Here is a 14,259-nt window from a genome sequence, read left to right as displayed (position 1 = left end):
GGGGGGGGGGGGGGGGGGGGGGGGGGGGGGGGGGGGGGGGGGGGGGGGGGGGGGGGGGGGGGGGGGGGGGGGGGGGGGGGGGGGGGGGGGGGGGGGGGGGGGGGGGGGGGGGGGGGGGGGGGGGGGGGGGGGGGGGGGGGGGGGGAAGGGGCAGAATTAGGTATACTTCAAACATTATCGTCATTTCTCACATAGCACCAATCTTTTAGTCACCAATCAAAGAAATGTGCATGATAGGCCAACTACTCAATTGTGCGAAGGACTAGGACAATCATTTGGTCCACACAGCTGTGTGGACCATACTATTAAATAATGCACATTCAATATAAAAATAATGTACATTATATTCAGGGGATGTACATTATTTGTGTACTGAATTTACATTATTTTTATAGTATAAAAATAATGTACATTCAGTACAAAAATAATGTACATTTAGTACATTAAAATGTACATTTTATTATGGTCCACACAGCTGTATGGACCATGGTCCACGCAATAATTTGCCGGACTAGGATCACTTGGCTTAATTATTCATTCCTTTTATTTATTTCTTTATCTCTAGCCCAATTAGGACATACTGGGCCTAGACACTTATTAATATCATATTGTTATTTATCTCACAAATTATATAGTGGACTAAGGTCCATTATGCGCATTATGGACCAAAGTCTAGATTATGCATATATATTTAACATATTATGTAATTTCTGTTAATAAATTATGTACATCCAGTTATAACTTAATATTTATAATCCGTCAATAAAATGTACATAATATGTTAACTAAAAGTAAATACTCCCTCCGTCCCATTTTATGTGTTGGGTTCAATTAACGAGACTTGACTGAAATTATTTAAAATTTAATTTTTTATAATATTAAGTTTAGAATTAGTATGTAAATTTTATATATTTAGAAACTATATTGAAAGTACTATTAAACATAAAAAAAAATTATAAGAAAATATAAATAGAAATAAGCAAAGAAAAAAGATTTAGTTTGACCAATGAATAGTAAATAGAGCCTATAAAATAGGATAGAGAGAGTAATATGTTAATTCACTTAATTGTATATTTGTATGTACATAACTGGACCATGATCCACAATGTTTTGGATCATGGTCCACAATATAATGATTGCATTATGCTATGGACTCGGGTCTCACAATTTTAGAACTCTATATTTACAATTTTAAATATCAATATACATCTGGGTCCATGGCATAACAACAGTACCGGTGGGCTTGACATATTAAAAACCATCAGTATTTTATAAGTAAATTAAGTTTGACTTACTAAAGGAAGCTACTTTTGTACCTATATGTGGGCCACTTTATCAAAATTTACTACATTATTCGTAAAACAAATTCAAAACGTTGTTTTAATTTTTTTTTTTAATCAGCAGGAGGAGATACCCAAAATCAAAAGCAATTTTATTTAATTTAAAGAAAAAATAACTTTCATTCATTGGAATCACAAGTTATTGATTTTTCAAAAACTTCCTAAAACAAAAATTAAGTTTGGTTTGTTTGTAGAATATTTATTATTATTATTATTATTATTATTATTGAACAACATGTAAATTTAGGAATTTATGAGGAAAGGAATAAACAAAAATGTACTTAGCTAGTGAATGTTTTTTTAACCATCTCTATCATCTAAAATGCAAATTCATGATCTCATAGTACAACCACAACCCCAAAAAAATTGTTGAAAATATCAATGTTTAAAAAAAAATTGTACGAAACTGCAACCTAGCTATGATACCAATCTTTACATATGTTTCATGTGTCAACATTGTATGCATAAAGGAGTTTCCTTACAATGAAGCAAAGCTGGAAGTATTAACACACTTTGGTTGATGCTCATCACCACTAGCCTGGGCAGCCATGGCAAGTTCAAATTCTTTGATAGAAATTGTTGAAGGAAAAGAAACAATTTCTGGGGCTTTAAGATTTTCCCAACCTTTGATTGGGTTGACCGTAGTTGATCCATCCCATCCGATATGCGTCACATGCTTCACATCTGTCGGAAACCCTATTTCCATTTCCTTTTCTTCTTCATCTTCTTCACTTTCTTCTTTGTAAACTAAAATGGAGAATATAGAATTAAAAAAAAAACAAAAAAAAAAACAACAACTAATTAAAACTTTAATCATTTTTGTATACAAAAAGTGAAAAAGTAGCTTTGTATTTCTTTAAGATGAAGTATTGATAACATAATCAAATTTAGGTAATATATCATTCATTGGTTTTGCTAGTTGTCTATGAAGTGACAACAAGATGAGTACTACATGCACTTGTACATTAAGTCCGGTGGAAACCTTTTTTCATTTTCTTCACAAAAAAAAAAAGACTATAATTGTGACCATGACAAAAATTTAACCCCTTAATTATATATCCTGTAAATTTAGTTCCTAAATTTTTAATAAAATGAGTAATTTAGTACTTAGGGGTTTAATGAATCTACTATTGGAGACTAAATTATTACTTTCTTAAGAATCGAAATACTAAAATTACCTGAGACCAAAATTATATTGTGATTACAAACTCACAATTAAAAATGTCATTTTTCCTTTTTATTTTCCATGACCTATTGAATTTAACCACCAAAAAGATAAAAAGGAAAAGAAACCATCAAACTTTACCTAAAAAGTCAATTAAGTCCCTACAATTTTTTAAGCAGCAATTAAACCCATCAATATTATATTTTAGTGGAATAAAGTCCAAAAACATGTTAGTGACATGCTATCACAGGTCACTAGTGTTCCGACTAACTCTGACGATATTTTTGGCAATAAAGTGATCGGCAACCATTCCGGTGAATCAACGGAGGAGAAGGCAGTTGCATGCCTTCTCACCGGGCCTTCTCCTTCATTGATTCACCGGCAACCGTCGGTCACTTTATTGCTGGAATTTTTGTTGGAGTTGGCCGGAATGTTGATCGGAATCCTAATGACCTGTGATCACATGTTAGTGACATGCTTTTGGGCTTTATTGCACCAAAAAAAAAAAAAAAAAAAATCTTTGAACTACGTAAATGCATTTGGTTTGGTAAGCATAGCTTAATCATAGTCACTTTCATTTCACATCATATTTTTCTTTGAGTATACATAATGAAAGATATATAATTCTTATAGAGAAAACACAAGCATGTGTTTTATTTATTTATTTTTGTACCAAACTAATCTTGACTTTTTAAACCCTTTTTTCTTCTCGATTTCTACCAACTATACTCTACTTACAAAACACTCAACCATTTTTCTTATCAACCCCAATATAATAAAAACACTTTTCTACAATACTGTGTACATAATCAAGAGAAAAATAGATAACCCAAACTTTAACATGTTGGTCTTTACTCCGCTTGAATTGGTCATGCACATCTATCCCATATTTTTTAGTTTAGAGTATACCATGATAACTATACAACATAATAAAAACTCTCATAAAAAAAATGAAACGATTTATTCTCGAATTACAATTTTATGTACCAAATAGTAAAACAATTTGTTTTGTGAAGTAAGAGTAAAATCATCTCTTAAAGAGATCAATTGCAATCTTGCTTGGCACATTATTATTATTATTTTTTAAATAAATAATAAGTTATTTAAGGCTATCAGATCAGCTAGCCAAATGTAAAGAGCGTGGTCAATTTATTAGTTTTCAATAAAGTTTAATGTTATTATTATTATATTATATTATATTTTACAAGTGATGAGTTGAAATCATATGGAGGTAAAAAAATTAAAAAAAAAAAAAAAAAGGTCTAAATCTTAAATCTGAGGGCACCCTACTCCCCTTGCCCTGAGGATTTTAAGAGGAGGTAAATCTCGGGATTTGTCTTAGTGAGACAAATAAGCTATTTCCAGGAGGCACTGAATTATAAATGTAATAATATAACAGAAGGCTATTCTTTAAAGTGAAAAAGTGTTGTAGGAATTACTAAGCCCTAAGGTGCATGAACATACTATTATGTTTTTTTTTTTTTTGAAAAAGAACATACTATTATGTAATAGTCATTTTGAAACACTTACCAAACACTTGGGAGAGACTCTTGAGGCCCCTTATCAACTTCAATCTGGCTGCTTTGGGGAATCCCCAAACGTTCCTCTTTCTCTCCCCGGATGCTGCAGCCCCCTCCTCTCCTTCTTGTCTTTCTTGAAACAACACAACACAAAAACCAAACTCAAAAATCAAAAAACAAACACACATAAACATAACAAGCTGAGGAATTGTTTAAACGTACTAAAAGTTTAAACTGATAAATGATAATAAAATTACAGAAGATTTATATTTCATATATTATATGATCGAAGCGCTCTCACCCTTTGCTTCAGAGAAAGCCGAAGCTAAAGAATTCTTCTTCTTCTTCTTGGAATGGCTAGTGGTGGACGCAACATCGAGCTTAGAATCACAGCCAACGGAGAAGGGGAACATCACAAACTTGTCTATAGGGTACCTCATGGCTTCTCAACCCTACAACCAATTAAGGGAAAGTGGTGGTGATGATATATATATACTATGTGTGGTTTTGGGGATTGGCTTTGGGAAGAAGGCAGAATGATTTAGCTGAGGAAAAGAAAGAAAGAAGTGAAAGGCAAATTAAACCCAAAGATAAAAAGAGGGTTAGGTTGGTTGAGGAAAGAAGCTAAGAGAAGAGATAAGAGGAGAGGAGTTTTATTGATGATGGAGTGGGTTAGAGAGTTGTTAGAATAGTTGGTTAAGTTGTGCAACTCGATCAGCCTAATTTTGGGTGATTATTTGTGTAGTTTAAGAAATTGAGGACTGAGCCCACTTACCAAATTTATTCCTTAATCATTCTCTTTGGTGTGGGTGGGCTCCTAAATTCATTCCCTCTTTCATTATTTTTTGCTAAACTCAACTCCTAAACCTTGTCTTGTCTCTCCAAACAGAGATGGGGAAACAGAACACGGGAATTTGCTATGCTATTACCGGATAATGTGTACAAAAGTTTCCGCTCTTTTACACGTTTTCTGTCTACCATTTCAAATAAATATATGCAACAAACCCATAATGTCAATCATCACGGATCAATAATAATACTAACAATAATAATAAGAGAAATTTTTTTATTACATTAGGTTTTTCAACTTAGGCTAGACTAGTACTAAGCTTACCGTCTCCAGAATCACTGTCCAATGGTAGCCCACAAAGAGTCTTCATAACCTACGATCAATTTTTTGAGTTGGGCGCTAGAGGAGGTAAATCATGTGTGTCAGTTTTAAATTTTTACCCTATTTGTGCACTCTACCCACACGGAGTCTTCATGGCAAATTATTGTGTGGTCCATATAACAAAATGTACATTTTTAATATAATAAAAGTAAATTATTTGTATATTGAATGTACATTATACAAAATAATGTACTTTTCCTAAATACAATGTACATTTTTAATATACTAAAAATGCATTAATTGGGAATCAAACCCTCGCCTAATAAGAAATTTTTTGTGTAAAATCAACCCTAATGTCTTATTTCACAGTGTACCGTGAAGATAAATGTTGATAATATAATCTAAATAAAACATTTAATATACACGATATAAAAGGTACTATTATTGTCGGTATCATAGAAATTTTCATATCATATCATACATCATACATTAATACATTATTAATAAGATTGATCATCATTGTCGAATTTCACAACTCTTTTTTTCCCAAAACGATGAAAAAAAATAGTACAATTAACTACAATTAATCACCGAATACATGATAATTTACCATTTTTAAACTACTAATAACATTTAACAATAAATAATATAAACGAAAATTAGATAACTTATATATGGAGATATTAAAATATAAAATTAGTGACGATGTGACCCAACTCTAATGAGAGAATTCCAACTTTGGGCACATTGTATAATGCACCGATAAATATTGTACTTTGTTTTTAAAAGCAAATTATTATAGACTAATTAGAAACACTTTAATTAGCATTATCATCATCATCTCTCTCTTCTTTTTCCATTTTCTTTTGGTTTAGATGAAAGGAGAGTGCCTAGCCCCAATATGATTAGATATATTACTAGTCTGAAAGAGAACTCATAATGACCAATTCAATTTTATCCACACGAGTAGTATGCAAGTCTCTGCCCAAAAACTTTTATTTAATTTTTTTTTATGATCTAACACAATTTAATTTGATCAATCTTACATTTTGTTTTCTTAAAAAAAATGAATTCCGATACGAGTGTTGAGACAAATAAAATACTTATTATATACCTTATTAATTAATATCTAATTTTATTTCCAAATTAAATTAAATGTATGCAATAAAAATATGCACTTTGAGTTGTGAAAATTTATAAAATGAGTTAATTTCATTTTTTTCCTAGATTAATAGGTAACAGTCCAGTTTTAGTCTTTTTTATCAGAACATTCACATTTGGTTCTAGTATTATTGTAGCATGACCATTTTTTGTCCTCTATCAACAAAACAATTTTAATGTCGTTAAATATAAAGATATTTCGGTCTTCAATTAAGGATTTTTTCAAAGAAAATAAAAATTAAAAATATAACGAGGTCAACTCACTTTGTGTAAAAATGATCGAAATGTCTTTGTATTTAACGACATTTCAACGATTTTGTTGACGGATGACCAAAAATAGTAATATATGCCACAATAATACTAAGACCAAATGTGAATGTTCTAGAGTAAAAGTGAATAGCTACCTATAAATTTAGGATAAATAATTGAAGTTAACTCTTTATAAAATTGTCAACGTGTAGATATGGACTTGTTTAACCACTTGATCTAACTAGTTCATGTTAATTCTCATTTTTTGTACCAGCATTTATTCTTATGTGATCTGTGTGTGTATATGATCACGCCAGAACACGGCATTACGTAAAAAGTGCGGAGTAATGCAAAATATGGATACGTAATAATCAATGACTCTAAAGTAAAGAAAAATCCGTGGTGACAATTTAGTAAATATTATAATTTTTGAATATTAAAAGTGTATCGTGTAAAACTACAAAATGCATATGATTATATGTAAAATTAAGTACAAACCACTCTGAGTATACTCTTGCGTATCAACAAATGCACTTTGTAATATTGGGTGATGCATGTCGAGAATTTTTCACTTGAACCAGATCCTACGTACATATACATACATACATATATGTGTACGCGTGTGCGCGTATGTGTGTATAGGGGCAAGATCAAATGAATATAAGTTCCTCATGGTTCATCAATAATTGAGGGTTTTAGTAAAAAAAAAAAAAAAAAGGTCAATTTTATAACTATTAATAAATTTTAAGAACAAAGTTCATTTTATAAGTATTGAAAACTTGCAAATTTATTAATGTTTAATTTCTATCCTTTGATTTCTCGAGATGAAGAATTTGGATGTGTTTAACACTTTTTACATGGAGAGGTATTCTGATCAGAACCATCCCCATATATGCTATAATCAGTATAGAATGAGTGATTTGATACTTTTCCTCCCTCTACTTGTACAATTTCATTTTGGCCATTGGCTAGAGGGTGGTGGGCTCATATTATACTCATTCAATCCCCTTTAAATTGGGTTGTGTATTAAGCCACCATATTTTTGCAGACGCACTAATTCTATATATTATTATTTTTATTTTTATGTTTGTGGTTTCAGTGGTTTGTTGTTAAAGGGATCTGTACTGTGGAATGAATGTATAGTATTCCGAAATCCTGTAATCCAATTGCATGGCGTCACGTCAATGGGATCGGAGGATGAGTGAATCCAAAGGAATTTCATATTTATTATTCAAACGTGGCCACACTGCTTTCTTCAATGCCAAAAAAAGGAGAAAGAAATCCCCAAGGTAATAAAGACTTTTACCCCATACATGCATGCCTTTTAAGGGATTAGATGTATAATTTGTTTTTTTTCTTTTTCATTATTGAAAGTGGAATACTTCATAAGAGTGTTCAAAAATATATCAGTATAACTTTTCTTGTCTTTTCTGATGCATCTTATAAGGACAAGGAAGGTAGATTCTAAGCTCAATAAATTAGAGCTTTAAAACTTATTGAATTTAGAGAAAATTGTCAAATAGGCCCTTAAGCTTTACACCAAAAATCAATTAGGCATCTAAATTTTTAAAAAGTGCAATTAAACCCTTAAATATTTTACTTTTGGTCAAATAAGTCAAATTTATCGGTCAAAAAGGCATAAGCCCTACATAGTAGGCAGTTAAGTCCAGTTAGGTTGGCATTACCACCACAGGCGCTATAAGCCCAATTAGGTCGGCATGGCCACCATCTGCACCATGAGCGCGAGACCATATCTCGACATAAGCCCTACGTTGTAGGCAACTGAGCCCGGTTAGGTCGGCATTACCACCGCCGGTGCTATAAGCCCGATTAGGTCGGCATTGCCACCATCGGCACGATGAATATATCCCGCTTCTCAACGATGCCGCTCCTTAGCGATGAACATATCCCGCTCCTCAGCGATGCCGCTTTTTAGCGATGAATATATCCCGCTCCACAGCGATGCCGCTTCTTAGCGATGAATATATCCCGCTTCTCAGCGATGCCGCTTCTTAGCGATGGATATATCCCGCTCCTCAGCGATGCCGCTTCTTAGCGATGAATATATCCCGCTTCTCAGCGATGCCGCTTCTTAGCGATGAATATATCCCGCTTCTCAGCGATGCCGCTCCATAGCGATGAATATATCCCGCTCCTTAGCGATGCCGCTCCTTAGCGATGAATATATCCCGCTTCTCAGCGATGCTACTTCTTAGCGACGAATATATCCCACTCCTTAGCGATGAATATATCCCGCTCCTCAGCGATGCCACTTCTTAGGGATGAATATATCCCGTTTCTTAGCGATGTCGCTTCTTGGCGATGAATATGCCTCGCTTCTCAGCGATGAATATATCCCGCTTCTTATCGTTGCCGATCTCTTGATCGTTTTGCCTGACCATGGGCCTTATGCCTGATCTCCAGGATTAGTGTAGATCTCTTGATCACTTGCCCGACCATGGGCCTTATGTTTGATGCATCAGCATCGTGAACTCGATTGAGTTACTCCCCGACCATAGTCAAAACTGAAAACAAACTCGGGAGGCCATCATATCTACTCCCTTGTGCTGACGATTTTCGCATCATAGGGAGTGGGGGGCTGCTAGTAGGGTTGTAGGGCGATTGTAGGGTAACTCCCTCGACCTATGGAGCCCACCAAGGCAATTCCCGACCGTAATATGCTTCCCGAGCAATGTGACATCGGTGACTATAGCACACCATAGCATACTTCCCGAGCATATTGACCCTCACGGTCTCATTAGACTTTCGGGTCTACTAGCATTCCTCCACTTGGGATTCTCGGTTCCTAAACCGAGCATAAAAATCGGGAAAAATGCCTCGTTCAAATGGTTTCGATTTTCAAAAACCCGTCATAATGATTAACGTGGTAATTAAAATCAACCGAGCGCGATCCGCTAAGAACGATCTTGTAATCGGGTAATCCGAGTCGAGGTTTGACCAAGCTCAAACCAGCTACGACTAGTTGGCCCGAGGAAAGGGAGGACCGTGAATAACTCCAATCCCTTGATTGGTAAAACCCGATCCCTAGATCAGTAAAATTAGACATCTCAGTCATATCGCAGATTCGATCCCTAGATCGGTAGAGTTTAGCCGACCCTTATAGTCCAAAAGACTGTGCTTAAGGTTGTGCTCTTTTTTCCTTAGCTAAGACTTTTTCCCACCGGGTTTTTTCTTAGCATAAGGTTTTTAGCGAGGCAACCGGCGTAAGTCGCAGACTATACGATCAGTTTTTTCAAGCTCGAACTCTTTCTCGTTGGCGCTTAAAGTTGTGCTCTTTTTTCCTTGGCTAGGATTTTTTCTCATTGAGTTTTTTCTTAGCCCAAGGTTTTTAACGAGGCAACCAGCGCAAGTCACGGACTATACGGTCAGTTTTCTAGCCCGAACCCTTCCTTATTAACTTGACGTCGGGGCTTGGGCTGAGGGGGCTACTTGATAGGGAATTTTTCCCGGGTTTGACCTCCTTTTACGATCCTTGCCCTCGCTTTGTAATAGGGTCGGGATCAAAGGTCATATAGTCAAAGTTGATTTCCTAAGCCTATAAAAAGGTCATTAGACCCAAGTTAAAAAGGGTCGGCACTCTCTCTCTAAATTCAGGGAGGAATTAATAAGAAAGGCTCGCAAGCCAATTTGCTGAGATCTTCTCTCTGTATCTTTTACAAGCAATTTCATACACTTTTCTGAGTTTATGCTACGTGTTTTATACGTACAAAGGAGATTGAAGCATTTAATCTTTATTATAAACGATCTGCGAACAGGGTTGCCCATTTGTTAGCTCGGAAAGCCCTATCCAAGTTTGACTGTACGGATTATTCTTTTGTTCCTTTCCCTCCATTGCTCGCGCTTTGAGCTTGAATCTTAATGAATTTCATACTTTTTCTTTTAAAAAAAAAAAAAAAACATCCTATTAATCTTTTTCATTTGAATCGGTTCGTTACATGTAATATATCTGATTTATTTCCTTCTAATTACTTATTTTATTTGCACCCCCAACAAGAAACGGTGAGTCAATACCTCATCCACCGCCAACTCCATGTAACGACGAGTGGTGGGAGCAGAACAATTCTCTATTCTCCGCGAGTGGGATTAGCACTTCCCTCCGCCATTCCGCCATAGCGTCCAAAACCCACTCTAAACAGCACCTTTCTCTCTAGATTCCCTCTCCGGTTTTACCTATTATCTTACCAATTTTTTCTCCCTGAGCTGAACATCTTCAATCTTGAATCACCTATGGCAGCTTCCTCCATTTTCCTCTCAAACCCATTCCTTAATCTACCCAAGCCAAGAACAAGTACAAGACTATCATCCCCTTCTCCTTTTTCTTCTTCGAGGACTAATGGACTCGCCAAGCCTTTCCGGGTAGAAATCCCTGTGTTGTATCCCAAGAATCGGAGGAAACTCCCGCTGTTACTAGTGGGTGTGGTGGGTAAAACGCGGGAAGAGGCAGAAGCGGAGGCGGGGAGTGTGGTGGGGGAGGATTCCGCGGAATTCGAGTTGTCGAAACAGAAGATTTCATCTTGGGTTTACTTCACTGTAATTCTTGGCGTTGTTCTCTATGCTCTCAATTTGCTATGGATTGATAACTCTACCGGCTTTGGCAAAAGCTTCATCTACACCGTTTCCGCTCTCTCAGACAGTCATGAGGTTTAACTATCACTAAAAGATACAATCTTTTTTAGTATGATACTACAATTTTTCATTTTTGTTGAGTTAATTCCTTTTTTTCCCAGATTTATAGGTTTTTTTATTAGAACATCCACATTTGATCATAGTATTATTGTGGTGTGGCATAACCATTTCTGGTCCTCTGTCAACAAAATAGTTTTAATGCCTTTAAATACAAAGTCATTATGAATTTTTTTTAAAAATAAACATAAAATATAACGGTATCAACTCACTTTATATAAAAATGATCGAAATGCCTTGTATTTAATAACATTTCAACAATTTTGTTGATAGAGGAACAAAAATGGTCATGCTGACGAAATAAGGATGTTCTGATAAAAGAAGTTACCTATAAATTTAGAGTGCAAGGACCATTCAAATAGGAATGGAGGTTATAGGCATATTTGGATTTGTTGAAACAAGAAGATATGGGTTATCTAGATATTAGGTTCAGCTAATCAACCATGATTTATAAAAAGGAAATTGGAACACATTCTTGTTTGGATATATGTTGAAATAAGCATGCTACACAAACCACAACTTTTCTAGGAAATCATGTCAACTTGTGCCATTGTTCTTATCTAAACATTAGAGCAAATCTGCTATGACTTAACACTCTCTTTTCAATTTTCACCTCTTTGTGATTTCTTCATAATTTTGCCTGCTATACTGCTATATACTTGCATTTTCTTTTGGGGAAATTGAATTGGATTAAGAGTAATAAGAGAGGAGACATATGGGTTTATAAGATCCTGAGTTAGATTAGTTCATTGATTGGATTCAATCTTTTAGTGTGGTTTGGCTCATGTGCATTATAGTCCAATTGAGCAGAAAAACTGGTTCTTCCCTCTATTAAAAAAAAGGGCCTTTGTGATGAGGGTCACTGCTGAAGTACTGATCCTTAATGTTTCTGTGCAGATTGTAATGTTCGCCCTTACTCTTATTTTTGCAATAGTACACAGTGGTCTTGCTAGTTTTAGAGACCAAGGTGAAAGACTCATAGGAGAGCGTGCTTTCCGTGTATTGTTTGCTGGGATATCTCTTCCATTGGCTGTTAGCACTGTTGTGAGTTCTTAACCATCAACTCTATCTTTTAGTGGACTCAACCAATAGAATTTTTGCCATGCTCCTTCGGTGACTATAATGAAGTTCATTAAATGTTCATGTTGTAGGTGTATTTTATTAACCACCGATATGATGGAGTAGAGTTATGGCAATTACAGAGCTTTCCAGGGCTGCATCAGTTTGTTTGGTTATCTAATTTCATTTCTTTTTTCTTCCTCTACCCATCGACATTTAATCTGTTAGAGGTTGCAGCTGTAGATAAGCCAAAGATGCATCTTTGGGAAACTGGGATCATGAGAATTACTAGGCACCCCCAGGTATTATCCGAAACGTGTTGTGCAATTGTTTATTGCATTTTTGTCATATATATAATGTGCTCTTTCAATCTGAGGGAGTTTTGACAGACCAAGACATATTGAGTTACATTGAATAACTTCCATGTGAATACAGTCTCCTTGTTTTCACTTATGACTTACCCTCAAAAAAAAAAAAGAATAAGAAAAATAAAAATAAACACGCTGGATTCAGTTGTTTTTTGAGATCAATAAAGACTTGAAGCCTAGCTCATGCTTGCAAAGGCAGTTTGTCATTTGTTTTTTCATGATAACTTATGATGTACAAAATGAACATAGAAGTAAATATATGTTTTGGTTTGAATTTTATGTTTTTACTGGTACATTAGGGGAAATTGTGCTTGAATGAGTAATGTAGGTGGGCACAGTAATCACTTCCGACTTCTTATCCAGGAAGTCATAAACAATTAGATAATACAATCATCCCATGCCATTAGTGTACTATTTGGTATCACGTTATTGTAGCTTCCACTTGCTATAAAGCGGTGTAAGATTCTTTGAAAGAGGTCAATCTGGCCTCAAGCAGATTCATACATAGAGTTAATTCCAACAATGACCCTCTGACTATGTTGATTTTCCAAAATTAGTCCCCGACTTTTAATTTGGACAATTTAGGTCCATTGACTTTCAAATTCTTCCCAATGTTGGTCCTTTCGTCAAATTTTGGTTAAGTTGAGGTCAAATGAAGGGTAAAATTGTCCGTTCACATGTTTAGTTATTATTACACGTATTTCTCATGTCTTATACGCTGTATATATGAATATAATCTCAGTCGAAGTCTCTTCGACTGAGATTATATTCATATATATAGTGTATAGGACAGGAGAAATACGAGTAATAATACACTATATAGGTGAACGGACAATTTTACCCCTTCATTTGACCTCAACTTAACCAAAATTTGACTAAATGACCAACATTGAAAAGCATTTGAAAGTCAAGGGACTTAAATTGTCCAAGTTAAAAGTCGGGGACTAATTTTGGAAAATCAACATAGTAGGAGAACTATTGTTGGAATTAACTCTTCATACATATTAGGAATGAGTTTCATGTTCCAAGATTTTTCAACTGTAAATGAGGTTATTTATTTACTTGTGTTCTTCACTCATCATTATCCCTAGTTTCTTACCGAGCCGGTGTGCTTTACACTTGGTGTTGGTTGTCTATGTCAGATGGTCGGGCAGGTGATGTGGTGCCTTGCTCACACTCTATGGATTGGGAACTCGGTTGCTGTGGCGGCATCCTTGGGTTTGATAGGGCACCATTTGTTTGGAGCGTGGAATGGGGACCGGAGGCTGGCAATCCGATATGGCGAGGCATTTGAAGCTGTGAAGAATAGAACAAGCATCATTCCATTTGCAGCAATTGTAGATGGTCGCCAGAAGTTGCCAAAAGATTATTACAAAGAATTTATTAGATTGCCATACTTGTCCATAACAGTATTGACATTAGGTGCCTACTTTGCCCACCCACTCATGCAGGCTGCTAGCTTCAGGCTTCACTGGTAGTTCAACATGCCACTTTTCCACCATGTAAAATATATATATATATTCCTCACCCATGGGGTGTTGATGAGCTTGGGGGTGAGAGGGGGGGGGGGGGGTGGGAATGC

General features: G+C 35.5%; 2 protein-coding genes across 2 annotated transcripts; one reads left to right on the top strand and one right to left on the bottom strand.

Annotated features, from left to right (window-relative positions):
- Window positions 1-1,618: 1,618 nt before the first annotated feature.
- Window positions 1,619-4,736, bottom strand: LOC116015600 (CRIB domain-containing protein RIC4-like). The gene is made up of 3 exons (XM_031255707.1): window positions 4,327-4,736; window positions 4,036-4,158; window positions 1,619-2,087 (listed from the first exon to the last, which is right to left on the bottom strand). Exons 1-3 carry the CDS (start codon window positions 4,463-4,465, stop codon window positions 1,819-1,821), a joined length of 531 nt encoding a protein of 176 aa, XP_031111567.1. The 5' UTR covers window positions 4,466-4,736; the 3' UTR covers window positions 1,619-1,818.
- A 5,849-nt stretch (window positions 4,737-10,585) lies between these two features.
- Window positions 10,586-14,204, top strand: LOC116017865 (15-cis-zeta-carotene isomerase, chloroplastic). Its single transcript, XM_031258517.1, has 4 exons — window positions 10,586-11,208; window positions 12,148-12,294; window positions 12,402-12,611; window positions 13,820-14,204. Exons 1-4 carry the CDS (start codon window positions 10,795-10,797, stop codon window positions 14,153-14,155), a joined length of 1,107 nt encoding a protein of 368 aa, XP_031114377.1. The 5' UTR covers window positions 10,586-10,794; the 3' UTR covers window positions 14,156-14,204.
- Window positions 14,205-14,259: the final 55 nt, after the last annotated feature.

Source organism: Ipomoea triloba, chromosome 4 (genome assembly GCF_003576645.1).
Source record: "Ipomoea triloba cultivar NCNSP0323 chromosome 4, ASM357664v1".
NCBI lineage: Eukaryota > Viridiplantae > Streptophyta > Magnoliopsida > Solanales > Convolvulaceae > Ipomoea > Ipomoea triloba.
The sequence above is the reverse complement of the archived record's forward strand: the minus strand, read 5'-3'. Positions and strand labels throughout refer to the sequence as shown.